Source organism: Oryctolagus cuniculus, chromosome 8, assembly GCF_051225735.1.
Source record: "Oryctolagus cuniculus isolate XC-2025 breed Fujian yellow rabbit chromosome 8, ASM5122573v1, whole genome shotgun sequence".
NCBI lineage: Eukaryota > Metazoa > Chordata > Mammalia > Lagomorpha > Leporidae > Oryctolagus > Oryctolagus cuniculus.
In genome coordinates, this window is record NC_142874.1 from 78,329,865 (window position 1) to 78,343,068 (window position 13,204).

The 13,204-nt window shown below is 44.6% G+C and overlaps 1 protein-coding gene across 1 annotated transcript; it reads right to left on the reverse strand.

Moving 5' to 3' along the window:
• Positions 1 to 4,337: 4,337 nt before the first annotated feature.
• LOC127483273 (uncharacterized) lies at positions 4,338 to 12,798 on the reverse strand. The gene is made up of 2 exons (XM_051820064.3): positions 12,569 to 12,798; positions 4,338 to 7,214 (listed from the first exon to the last, which is right to left on the reverse strand). Exon 2 carries the CDS (start codon positions 6,830 to 6,832, stop codon positions 5,585 to 5,587), a length of 1,248 nt encoding a protein of 415 aa, XP_051676024.3. The 5' UTR covers positions 6,833 to 7,214; positions 12,569 to 12,798; the 3' UTR covers positions 4,338 to 5,584.
• Between the last annotated feature and the right edge of the window lie 406 nt (positions 12,799 to 13,204).

Sequence of the window (13,204 nt, forward strand, 5' to 3'; positions counted from 1 at the left end):
GTAAAAGTTACAGATATATAAATTTTATTTGATAGCACATGCATAAATTTAAGATATCACCAATAAAGGAGCATGGAGTTGGCAGGTAGGATTTATAATAAAGACGATGTAACTTGGAAAATTAACTTTATTCCTGTGCTTAAGTTCTATAGTAAGGGTAAAAACAATCTTCAGATAACTTAGAGATTACTGGTATCTACTCCAACAAATGAAGAGGGTGGAAGTCATCATTTTTGCCCTCAAAATCAAAAACTAAACAATCCAAATATAATTGATTTTCTGAGGTTCATCAACTGATTGAGGTTGCAGAATAAACTGCAAGAAACTGAATACAAAGAATCACATTTCATTTTATCTTGAGCAAAAGCATGGATACAGGAATATAGAAACACTTAAATGTAAGTTGCAATTTTCAAACTTCTAGAGGCTGGGTATGGAGTTATTTCAGCATTAAAATTTCCCAGAGGCCAGGAGCCAGGGGACAGTGTTTGGTACATGGGTTAATGCACTGCTTTAGACACCTGCGTCCACATCATAGTGCCTCGCTTGCGTACTGGCTACTCCACTTCCCATTCAGTTTTCTGATAGTGCACACCTTGGAAAACAGCAGATGATGGCTCAAGCAGTTGCATCCCTGACACCCACAGGTCAGACTAGATGTGGTTCCTTGCTCCTGGCTTTGTCCTGGCCCAGCCCTGGTTGTTGTGGGCATTTGGATATTGAACTAATGGATGGACCAGGTGCTTCCCAAATGTGTACATTTGAGACTGAGGGGAAAAAAATGTGCCTCCAGCAGGAAAAACAGTAAAATAAGCATATAAAACCTTACTGAGAACCAGTCTTCTAGTTATTTTGAAATACTCTATTATTTACTATGGTTACCTTACTGTACAATAGGACAATAATACTGATTCCTCCTCAGTAATTTTAACTTTGAGCTCTTTGATAACCTCTTTCTGTCCTTTCTGTTTTCCTATCCTGTCTAGCCTCTGGCAATATACTATTCTGTACTTCTGTGAAGTCAAATTTTGAAATTCCAGATATGAGTGAGATTATGAGGGGTTCATCTTTTTGCACCTGGCTTATTTTACTTAGCATAATGTCCTACAGGTTCATTCATGTTTTCACAAGTGACAGAAATTTTTCTTTTTCAGGTTGAATTCCATTGTGTGTGTATGCACAACACAATTTTTTTTTTACCCATTTATCGTTCCTTGGACAATTCTTTATCCTGGCTATTGTGAATGGTGCTGTGATAACAATGGGAGTGCAGATATCTCTTCCGCATACCAATTTCTTTTCTTTTGCCTATATAACCAGTAAAGGAATTTCTAGGTCATATGGTAGTCTTACTTTTAGATTTCTGAAGAAACTCCATATTGTTTTGCATTACAGCTCTAGTAAATTACATTCCACCAACAGTTTTTTTGTTTTCTTTCTTTCTTTCTTTTCTTTTTTCTTTTTTTTTTTTTTTTTTTTTTTTTTTTTTTTTTTTTTTAGGACAGCCATTTTAAGAGGCATGAGAGAGTAATACCTCATTTGGTTTGTATAGGTAAAAGTGAGTAGAAGTGTTTGTGATGATGAATATGTTAATTACCCTAATTGCATTATTGTGCAATGTATGCAACACATTGTACTCCTTAAATTTGTATATTTAACATGTTTCAGTTTAAAATGATATTAACAAAAAGGGCTGGCACTGCAGCTCAATAGGCTAATCCTCCGCCTGCGGCGCCAGCACACAGGGTTCTAGTCCCGGTTGGGGCACCTGATTCTGCCCCAGTTGCTCCTCTTCCAGGCCAGCTCTCTGCTGTGGCCCGGGAGTGCAGTGGAGGATGGCCCAAGTGCCTGGGCCCTGCACCCACATGGGAGACCAGGAGAAACACCTGGCTCCTGGCTTCAGATCAGTGTGGTGCGCCGGCCACAGTGGCCATTGGAGGGTGAACCAACGGAAAAGGAAGACCTTTCTCTCTGTCTCTCTCTCACTGTCCACTCTGCCTGTCAAAAAAAAAATGAATAAAACTAAGAAAGAGCATTCCCAATGGCAAGGTTCTGTGCTCAAGGCAAGCTACTATACCAGAATGACATCAGACCTGGAGAGAATGGTGTAACACTAGACTTTCAGAAATGCACAGAAACAATAGGCTAAGAAACACATCTAATGTTCCAGGGATTCAGACGCACTTAACAAACCAAGGTTATTATTAAGTTATAAAATGCTTCTCCTCTCTAAAATTTTAACATCACATTTTCAGGATTACCAACAGTAGATTATGACTGAGAAAATGATAACATACTTCAGTTTCTGTGCTGAAGTTTGTTTCAACTAAAACCATTAATACTATGTTAATAATAATCTAATTTAAACTACTATTTTAGTTAAAAAATAAGTTATTTAAGAAGTTGGAGAACAACTTAAAGCATGTAATAAAGAGAAAAGAAGAGGAAGAAGATGGATATAGAAAACATAAGCAATTGGCAACTGCAACTTTAGAAAACACCACTCGTAGTGCAGTCCCCATAACATTTCACACAGCTTCTTGAATTCTTACAAGCATGATATGCTATGTGAAATATTTAACACCTAAAAAAGTTGCTATGCTTGTTTAAAAAGCAACAATATTTTCTTTTTTTCTTTTCTTTTTTTTTTTTTTTTGACAGGCAGAGTTAGACAGTGAGAGAGAGAGACAGAAGATCTTCCTTCCTTTGGTTCACCCCCAAATGGCCACTGCGGCTGGCGCGCTGCACAGATCCGAAGCCAGGAGCCAGGTGCTTCCTCCTGGTCTCCCATGCAGGTGCAGGGCCCAAGCACTTGGGCCATCCTCCACTGCACTCCCGGGTCACAGCAGTGAGCTGGACTGGAAGAGGAGCAACGGGGACAGAATCCAGTGCCCCAACTGGGACTAGAACCCAGAGTGCCAGCGCCGCAGGCATAGGATTAGCCTAGTGAGGTGAAGCGCTGGGCAGCAACAATATTTTCTTAAGAAAGAAATCATAATGAAACTACACTTACATATTATGTAAATTGTGAAATTTTATAAAAAGTAAAAAATTCAAAATGGAAGAGATTAATATGCTGCAGGGACATACAGAAGTAATAGCTTTCCTCTATCACAAGGATAACAGCTGATGCTATTATAAAAATACAGGGTAACAAGAAAAATGCATAGCAATTATATTTAATCAAAGTTTTATTTGACACAGGAAGCATCAGCAATGAGGAGCCATAAATCTAGGGAAAAGTATCCATTATTATGCTACCATCTGGTGAAGAATGGACAATTATGTGGAGATATGACCGGACACAAACGTGTATGAGCTGATGCTCATGGGCTGAGTGGGGAAACTCAGGAAAGCCTGTCAGTTTGTGTTGTGCTTGTCTTTGCAGCGTTCCTATTCCCAGGTACAGTCGGACACTTCTGGAATGAGTTTTGTGGTTTATTATCAGATGAGGTAGGTTAGAGAATTTCCTTACGGCTATCTCTTACACATCAATGTGTGGGAGACTTGAAATACTATTTTTATATTTTATGGCTGGTTGGGGAAAAGGAGACCAGATTTACAAATCCAGGTTGGGGACGACTTCCTAGTGTTATGTGCTGGAGTAAGAGAAAAGGGAGAGAAAAGAGGGTAAGAGAAAATGGACTATGGGAACATCCCACACAATACTGGAAAAGAACAAATAGGGGACCAACACTATTCTACCCTTACTTATTATGAAGCTGGAGTGATTGTGGAAGTGTGACAGTGCTGAAGAAGGAACAAATTAATTACTGGAAAAGAATGGAAAGCCTCAAAATACACACACGCAAGTCCAAGTTCCTTGGAAGACAAGCAGTGTCATTCAATAAAGAGCGATATTTTCAACACATTATACCAGAGCAACTGGATGTGCACACCACACACGCACACATAAAGCAATGCTCTAGATAATATACCATACATCTTTCACAAACAGTAACTAACAATGGATGTCGAACTCACATATAAACTATAATGCTATAGAGCTTCCAGATGTTATAAAAGAAGACAAGTTAAGTAGCTGAGATTAAACGATGAGTGTTTAGATATTTATACAAACAAAAAAGAGAGCCTCAAGAGGAATAGTTGATAGGTTGTGATTTATTAAAATTAAAACATTTTCTGATCAATGCATTGTTCAGGTTATGAAAATAAAATTGATAGCCTTTGAAAGACATACCTAATAGTATTCTGTACCTAACATACACAAATGCCTCTTAGACTCCAATTTTCAATAAGAAAATCAGTATTTCAACCAGAAAATGGGCAAAAGGTGTGAATAGACACTAAACCAAAAAAGAAAGACAGTCGACAAATGAACATATGAAAAGACATTTAATATCATATGCCTTAGGAAATAGCAAATTGAACAATGCCATGATACTCTTATACATATCCAAGAATGGAAAAAAAAAATACCAACTGACAATTACAAATGATGAGGAGGATGCAGACCAGTAGGAATTCTCATTCATAAATGGAACAGACTTTTTGGTAGGCAATATAGCCGTCCCTTACAAAGTGAAGCATAATCTTATTATATGATCCAGAAATCAAATCCATAGGACTCTCATACATTCAGCAGAAAACTCAATAGAAACACATACACACTGCCACGAGCGTCTCAGGGAGTCTGGCCAGCAGACTCAACCCAGGGCCCACGACGACGGTTTCTCAAGCGAGAAAAGAACAAACGACGCTTATCGGTCTTCAGTAGACTTTTTATTAGAGAAAGTAAACATGACAGAGGTAGAGAGGAAGGAGGAAAGGAGAGGAGAGAGAGAGAGAGAGAGCTTCCTCCTTACACCCGTGGCTTATATACAAAATGCGACCAATCAGGAGCAAGCTAGAGTCCATGCATCAGGCACACCAATCCGGTCTCTGTTCACGTGAAGGGCACGCATCCTTTGGCCAGTCAGGTGAGGTGTCACGAAGCAGGCAGGCAGGCAGACTCACTGCGGGGGTCCTGGCGCCATCTTGTTATTTACCGTGACCTCGATCCCTCCACCTCTGGAGAGCCCCGCCCCCGTAGGAAAGCCCCTAGTCAAAACCGAAAGTAAAAACCTCCGGCTAGCAATGCCGCCGCGGACTATTCCCTGACATCTCCCCCTTCTGTATTTTAAATTGGTGGCATGGAAACGTGTCTGTCTTAGGCGACCAGGAGCGCAATACCAGCGTACCTGTCATGGGGTCGGTGGGGAGCATGCCCCTCCGCCCTGTCTTAGGTTGCTCGGCATGCCTCCCAGAACTTACCCGTCTTTGACTACCGTTCCAACATGCTAAGCCACACTCCAGCTTGGGGGTTAGTCATGGGGTATTGTTTGTGCATCCCTAACATGGCTTGTTTAACCACCAGCTGCATTTGCCTATGGCCGCATATAATGGAGATCAGGAGGTGAAGTGGCCCATCACCAAACAAGAGTGCCACAATAAACAGGGCCCCGATGGCCACCCATTCTTTAACTGTGTTCCAGGATTTGCTGAACCAGGACCCTAGGGTTGCAACAGGTGACCATATAGTTGTACCAGAAGGAGAGGTTTCCCTTAACCGTAATATATCATGTCACAGCTCATCTAACAGCAGAGTGAAATTGCTATTCCAAGTAGTATTTATCATTTTTCCTAAAGCTTTAGAGTCATTGGCTAAATGAGAAAATTCTGCTGCTTTAAACGGAGTAACACAAGTGGACACGGATTGAAGTAAGCATGGCATACCCGCAAGAGCCCCCAATAAGTCCAGCTCTTCCTGCATAACATCTACACGCTGATTTAGCATTCGGAGGCCGGTATAGAGGTGTAGGTCCCTTTCTTGTTGATGTTCCAGCGCTGCGGCCGTGTCCTTAGTAATGTTATCCAGTGTGGATAGGGTGGAAGCCTGAGAGACCGCCATACCGATGGCCGCCGCGCCGGCTGACAAGGCTGCAATAACGGCTACAACGATGGCAGTGGCACTGAAGTCTCTCTGGTTGCGGAGGGCGACTGCAAAGTCCTGTTCGCGTACCAGTACCCGAACTGGGACCCAAGTTGGAATGTGAACCACGACAGTTGTGTGGTTCCCATCCCAGTAGTTAGTCAGATTTCCTGAAAAACAAGTCCCATTAATGTCTTGACAAACATACCAAAGAAAAGGCATGCTCAGACACACAGGAGAATTGACCCTGCCTTCAGCTTTACGGGATGTGTTATAGTACTTTAACGTTAGGTTTGCAGGTTGGTAGTACGAGCCGCAGAAGGTACCGTTAGCCCAATGGAATCCTTTAAGGAAAAGTAAGGGTGTGATATCTGTGCAAGCTCCAGCAGCATTACACATAACAAATGGGTCCCACACACTACCATCCTCATCGGTTTCAAACATATTTTGGTTGGACCAAGCCTGTATGCTGTTACTGAGCAGCTGTATGTGGGTGTTATTGGAATGAGGGTTGGAACAGGTCACATTTGTAGTAGTAAAGCGGGTAATGACTGAATTATTGAGGGCTGTCCAGCCCCTGAATAATGCGTGGCAAGTGAGAAAGAATCCATGACCTAACTGTGCATGAACCGTGCTAGATAAGCAAGATGAGAAAGCGGGGCGTACAGGGTTGACTGGGGATTTACAATGCTGGATGGGGTCTACAATAGGTAAAGGCTTGTTAGAAGTGCAGTGGAGACAATGCAGTGGAATGCTATTAGAGGAGAAAAAGGCCACGTTGCCGGAATTATTCTGACATGAAGAGTTGGAGTGGGAAACATTCACAAAATCGCTGAGAACAAAAGGGAGTAAAAAAATGCATGGTGAAGGGTGGGTGTGATTAAACCCGAACTCATCCATACTGTCCTTGCTTATCTGAAAGCAAAGAGATCAGGCTAGAGATAAGGTGAGATTCAGGCTAACGTAAGCAGAGTTAGGCGAAGCTACCAGGTCAGCAGCCGGAACATTGCAGCGCTGACCAAGAGTAGCATTGGCTAAGTATATTAAGGGGAGGATCTTGGAAGAGTTAGATAAAAGGAGAGGAAAAGGGAGCGCCCAAAGGAGCCCCCAGTAGGGGTTGCCCTCATCAGAGCTGCTGGTTGCGGTGGATAGGAGGATCTTCAGGAGGAGGTGGTGCATCAGCGATCTCCTCGTCCTGTTCCAGATGGTAAGCATCGTCCTTTGATGGCTTGTCTAATCTCCTTGTCCTTCTTTCTGGGGTCCACACCGGTTGTGTCGCATCCTGTGGGAGAAAACAGACTGCACCTCGTACCTGTCGTAATATCGGGAACGGGCATTTCATTGATTATCCTGTGGATCCTTCCACATCACCCATTCTTTACTTGGCTTCTCAGCGGAACGTGCATGCCGTTCGGTTGGAGTGGTGCCATCCGATTTCTGATTTAAAAAATTTATGGTGTATAGGGCTGTGTTCAAGATATCTTTGGGTGAGGAGGATAATACTCCTACTCCCCCTTTATGTTTATTAATGATAAGTTTTATTTTTTTTTCTTTTTTTTTTTTTTTTTTTGACAGGCAGAGTGGACAGTGAGAGAGAGAGAGACAGAGAGAAAGGTCTTCCTTTGCCGTTGGTTCACCCTCCAATGGCCGCCGCGGCCGGCGCGCTGCGGCCGGCGCACCGCGCTGATCCAATGGCAGGAGCCAGGAGCCAGGTGCTTTTCCTGGTCTCCCATGGGGTGCAGGGCCCAAGCACCTGGGCCATCCTCCACTGCACTCCCTGGCCACAGCAGAGGGCTGGCCTGGAAGAGGGGCAACCGGGACAGAATCCGGCGCCCCGACCGGGACTAGAACCCGGTGTGCCGGCGCCGCAAGGCGGAGGATTAGCCTAGTGAGCCGCGGCGCCGGCCTATTAATGATAAGTTTTAGATACTGATTAGTACGTTCTAATATGCCTTGACCCTGTGGATTATAGGGAATTCCAGTTATATGTTGGATGTCGAATTGTATTAAGAAATCTCGAAATTTTGCAGAGGTGTAAGCGGGACCATTATCTGTTTTAATGACTTGTGGGGTTCCCCAGGTGGCAAAACATTGTAAACAATGTTGAACGACACAAGTGGTGGATTCTTTGGCCATGGCTGAAGCCATGACCACACCTGAGTATGTGTCCACAGTGACGTGAACACAATTAACTCTGCCAAATGATGGTATGTGAGTGACGTCCATTTGCCAAATGTGACAGGGATACAATCCCCTGGGGTTAGCCCCTGTAAGTGCAGGCAGAGGAATATGTATCATGCATCGCTCACAGGTACGGACAATGTCTTTGGCCTTGGCAAGTGGAATGTTAAACCTTTTGCTGAGGGTTAGGCTATTTACATGCCATTTTTGGTGAAACTCTCTTGCTAATTTTAGGGCTGAACATGCAAGTTGGAAGCGAGAATATTGATCGGCTAAGTGACTGCATAAGGCTAGGGGACCAGGTAGCTGAGAATGAGCTCTAATATGCCCTATAAATAGAGGAGTGACTCGGGTGTATATAGCCTGATGAACAGCGTCTAGATAAGGGAAAACAGTGGAATGGTGGGATAATATAACAGGGGACGACATTAGTTTGACAGCATTAACTACATAGGCACTGTCGGATAGGATATTAATAGGTTGTGTGTAGAGAAGCAATATTTTTGATACTATGGCTAGTTCTGCATGCTGAGGGGATGGAGACATAGTAAGTATGAAATGACGTTGAGCTCCTACTACCTTGGCTCCGGTGCCCCCTTTTGCACCGTCAGTAAAGGCTATTGGGGCATTTGTAATAGGGTTGTTATACACCCTTTTGAAGTAATGTACAGGTACATTTTTACAGAATGAAATAAAGGGATGACTGGGATAACGATTATCAATTTCTATACTTAAGTGTGCCATCATATGAGCCCATTGCCAAACTTCCTTGTCACATTCCCTAATTACTTGAGAGTCGAATGGTGTCACACATCAGTGTGGCACACGTCCCGAAAGTTCTAAAGCCTTGTTGGCAGTCTGTATAGCCAGGTTTCCCAATGCTTCTCCATATGGGAGTATTACTTTTGGTAAATGATTATGAGGATATATGAACAAGAGAGGCCCTCCTTGCCAGAGTAGGGCATATGGGTAGTGAAACTCTATGAAAATCAAAATTTGAATTTCTTGGGCAGGCTCACAACACTGCATGGCAGTGGTTTTGAGTCTTTGTTCGAACATGAAGATCACCTCTTTTGCCTGAGTGGTCAATTGCCTGGGAGAATTAAGATTAGAATCCCCTTCTAGAAGTCCAAATAGAGGTTGCATCTCTTCAGTGGTTAATTTACAGTAAGGTCGTATCCAATTTAAGTGCCCACAGAGCCTTTGGAGATCATTGAGTGTTTTTATGTCATGTGTTGAAATATTAAAATCAAGAGGCATGACCTTAGTGGGGGTTACTTTTAGGCCCAAGTACTGTACAACAGTTTGAGATTGAATTTTTTCTGGAGCTATTTGTAGACCATTATTAGTGAGTTGTTTTTGCAAGGCAGTAAATGCCGCCAGCATGGTGTGGTCGTCCTGAGTGGCAAGGAGGATATCATCCATATAATGTAGCACTTTAATCTCAGGAAATTGTTGTCTTACTGGCAAGATGACCTGTGCCACATATAATTGACATAAAGTAGGACTATTTGTCATGCATTGTGACAAGACTCTCCACTCATAACGTTCGTCGGGGGCTGCATGATTTTCAGCGGGAATTGTAAAGGCAAAGCTTTGGGTGTCTTGTGGGTGAAGTGGAATGGAAAAGAAGAAATCTTTTAGGTCTATTACTAGCACTTTCCAGTTTTGAGGTATCATAGTTGGCACCGGGAGGCCTGGTTGCAGGGCTCCCATAGGTTGCATCTGCCGATTAATGGCTCTGAGATCATGAAGAAGATGGTATTTACCAGATTTCTTTTTTATTATAAAGATGGGTGTGTTCCATGGCGAGGTGGACCTCATCAAATGTCCTGCCTCTAATTGTCCTTTAACCAATTGTTTAACAGCAGCCAACTTAGGAGAAGGTAGGGGCTACTGCGGAATCCACACTGGGGTGTCCATAAGCCATGTTAAGGGAATTGGCTGCTGTTCAGTGGCCCCTTTTGAAAACCCAGTCCTGACCTGTCTTTCCTTTGTTTTGCTTTGATGGGCTCAACTGCGCCTTGTCCATGTTTACCTAAGCCTCCTTGTTTGCATCCCATTTTTGCCATCATTTGCCAGCCCACATCAGCTTTACTGTCACCATCTGTGAGTGTGAGTCCTAATTGTACCAGTACTTCTCTCCCCCACAGCGTGATGGGGAGGTTACATACATATGGTTGAAACTGTCCCTTATGTTGTTCTTCATCCTGCCATTCTAGGACTTCTGCGCTCCTGGGTGGCACCTCCATCATTCCTAATCCTACAAGTGTATTGTCTGACTCCTGCAGGGGCCAGGAGGAGGGCCAATTCTTCCGTGCAATAATGCTCACATCGGCCCCAGTATCTAATAATCCCCTAATAGTCTTTCCTTTAATTGTTAAGGCACAAATAGGTTGATTATCCAATGTCATAGTTAAGGCCGCAAGGTGAATTCCCTGCTTCCCCCTATAGTCTGCAACGGTAGGCCAATGGAGTGCTTGAGCAAGAGGCTGCCCTGGCTCGATTAGTGCCGCCCCGCTCGTGGTCTGTAAGAACACTTTTAATTTCTCTTGCGGGAAAGTCAGTAATCCCAGGACAATCTGGAGCCCTTTAAGTGAATTGGTGGCTTTGTCAATGACGAGCGCTACACCTTGCAAGGGGGCTTGTCGTGTGGTCGGCTCTACCTCCACTGCCTGCGTTCCCATTGAGGGGGTTAATATTGAGGCAGTTGTGGCTCGGAGTTCGAAACAGGATATACCTGTTGGTTGTTGTTTTCCCAAGTCTCTCGCACCCACTGTTGTTTGGGGCCCCGGGGTGCTGGGGCCCGGCTCCTGTTTTTTGGTTTTTGGGGATGTCTATTCACCTTTTGCTCTAAAGGATTGCCCGCCTTGTCCGTTTTTGAGTAGCATTCATTGGCCCAGTGATTACCCTTCCCGCATCTGGGGCACAGTCCTGGCTGTTGGCCTTGTATCCGAGTCTCCTTACAGTCCTTTTTTAGGTGCCTTTCTTTGCCGCAGTTAAAACACTGTGGCCTTGCCTCGGATGGTTTTTGCCATGGCCACAGCAGCATGAGCGCCGGACGCAATATCGTCCATCACATCCCGACATATTTTTATGAAAGTGGGAATGTCTTTATGCTGCCAGGGTCTAAGCGCCGTACGGCATGTTTTATTAGCTTGTTCATAGGCCAATCTCTTCAACAATGGGGTGGCTTCATCCACCGACTCAAACAAATTGCCCACAGCCTCAAACAGTCTGTTAATAAAGTCTGCATATGGTTCATTGGGACCTTGGGTTATTTTCATAAGACTGTGTTTAACCTCTCCCCTTTTTGGGACCACTTTCCAAGCCTGAAGAGCTATGTCCCTGACCTGCATCAGTACTTCATTGGGACACCGTGCTTGCACATCCTCGGTGTCAAATGCTCCTTCTCCAGTTAACATATCCTCGTTCCAAGCAGGTTGCCCGCTGGCCCTATTGGCCAGTGCATGTTTTTTTGCTAGCTCCCCATAAGCTGCAGCCCATAGAAGATAGTCACCCCCTGACAAAACTGCCTTGACTATGTTTCTCCAATCTTCCACTATAAGGCCTCCTGATCCCATGCCTTCAAGGACTGCCTTAGTAAAATTTGCATGGGGCCCATAAAGTTGTACTGCTTGCTGCAATTCCTTAAGAAGTTTAAAGTCCACAGGTGTCCAACCTCTATTGCCCTGTGGATCTATGAATACCGGGAATATCTGTTGTGGTTTATAGAATTGTGACCAATCCAGAATTGGCCCTCGGCGGGATTGGATTCCCCTGCCGACAGGGCTGTCTCGCTCCTCCTCCTCGGGGTCAACGGGAGTCATGGCCCTTCACTTTTCCTTCACTGCCGTCCTCCCCGAACCAAGTACAATGGGGCGCCACTGTGGGGCACTGCTAGCAAGGCAGCAACAGTGGGGAGAGTCCTCAGGGTAAGGCGGGATGGAAGGCAGCAGAGGATAAAGTGGTGGGGAGATATCAGAGGGAGGGACGCTCTTCTTACTTGACATCCCTCCACCAGTGCCACTTTCCTCCTCCGAATCTTTGCTGCTGCTATCCTTGGAATCCTTGCCTATCTTTTCTAAAATTTTTAAACCTTCATCCAGCAATTGTCCTATGGTTTCTGAGTCTGTAGCCAAAGCATTATCAACCAAGTACCACATCCGTAAGACCGTTTCTTCAACTTTAGCAGCACGCAGTTCCCTTCCTACCGTGCGCCCCTCCTTCTATGAACCACGGTGAAACTTTCGCCATTGCTCTGGTGAAAGAGCAGACAGTTGCAGCTTTGACAGACGTCCCCGTCGCTCTCAACAATTGGTTGAGGAGCAGCCACATTTTGGCAGCTGAGGGTGTATTTCCCATGGTTGCAACCTGATTTGCTTACTCAAAACCGCAGTGGTCCTAGGCTTTATCCCCTAGATTTCCGTATATGTATGTTTTAAGTTTTCTTACCTTCTTCCGCTGCTTGTCCCTCACCGAGGAATCCGAGTCATGGCACCACTTGCCACGGGCATCTCGGGGAGTCTGGCCAGCAGACTCAACTCAGGGCCAACGACGACGGTTTCTCGGGAGAGAAAAGAACGAACGATGCTTATCAGTCTTCAGTAGATTTTTTATTAGAGAAAGTAGACATGACAGAGGTAGAGTGGAAGGAGGAAATGAGAGGAGAGAGAGAGAGAGCTTCCTCCTCACACCCGCGGCTTATATACAATATGTGACCAATCAGGAGCAAGCTAGAGTCCATGCATCAGGCACACCAATCTGGTCTCTGTTCACGTGAAGGGCACGCATCCTTTGGCCAATCAGGTGAGGTGTCACGCAGCAGGCAGGCATGCAGACTCACTGCGGGGGTCTTGGCGCCATCTTGTTGTTTACTGTGACCTGGATCCCTCCACCTCTGGAGAGCCCCGCCCGTAGGAAAGCCCCTGGTCAAAACCGAAAGTAAAAACCTCCGCCTAGCAATGCCGCCGCGGACTATTCCCCAACAAGTTTTCAAGCTTTATTTATTGCAGATGCAGAGTTTGCCCTCTGCTCAAACAGCCTTCATAAAGAATTAGTGACTACTTAACAATAAAACTCACATTGTAC

Bases quoted from the DNA above. Each gene is read 5' to 3' on its own strand.
- LOC127483273 (XM_051820064.3), bottom strand. From the start codon at position 6,832: ATGGATGAGTTCGGGTTTAATCACACCCACCCTTCACCATGCATTTTT.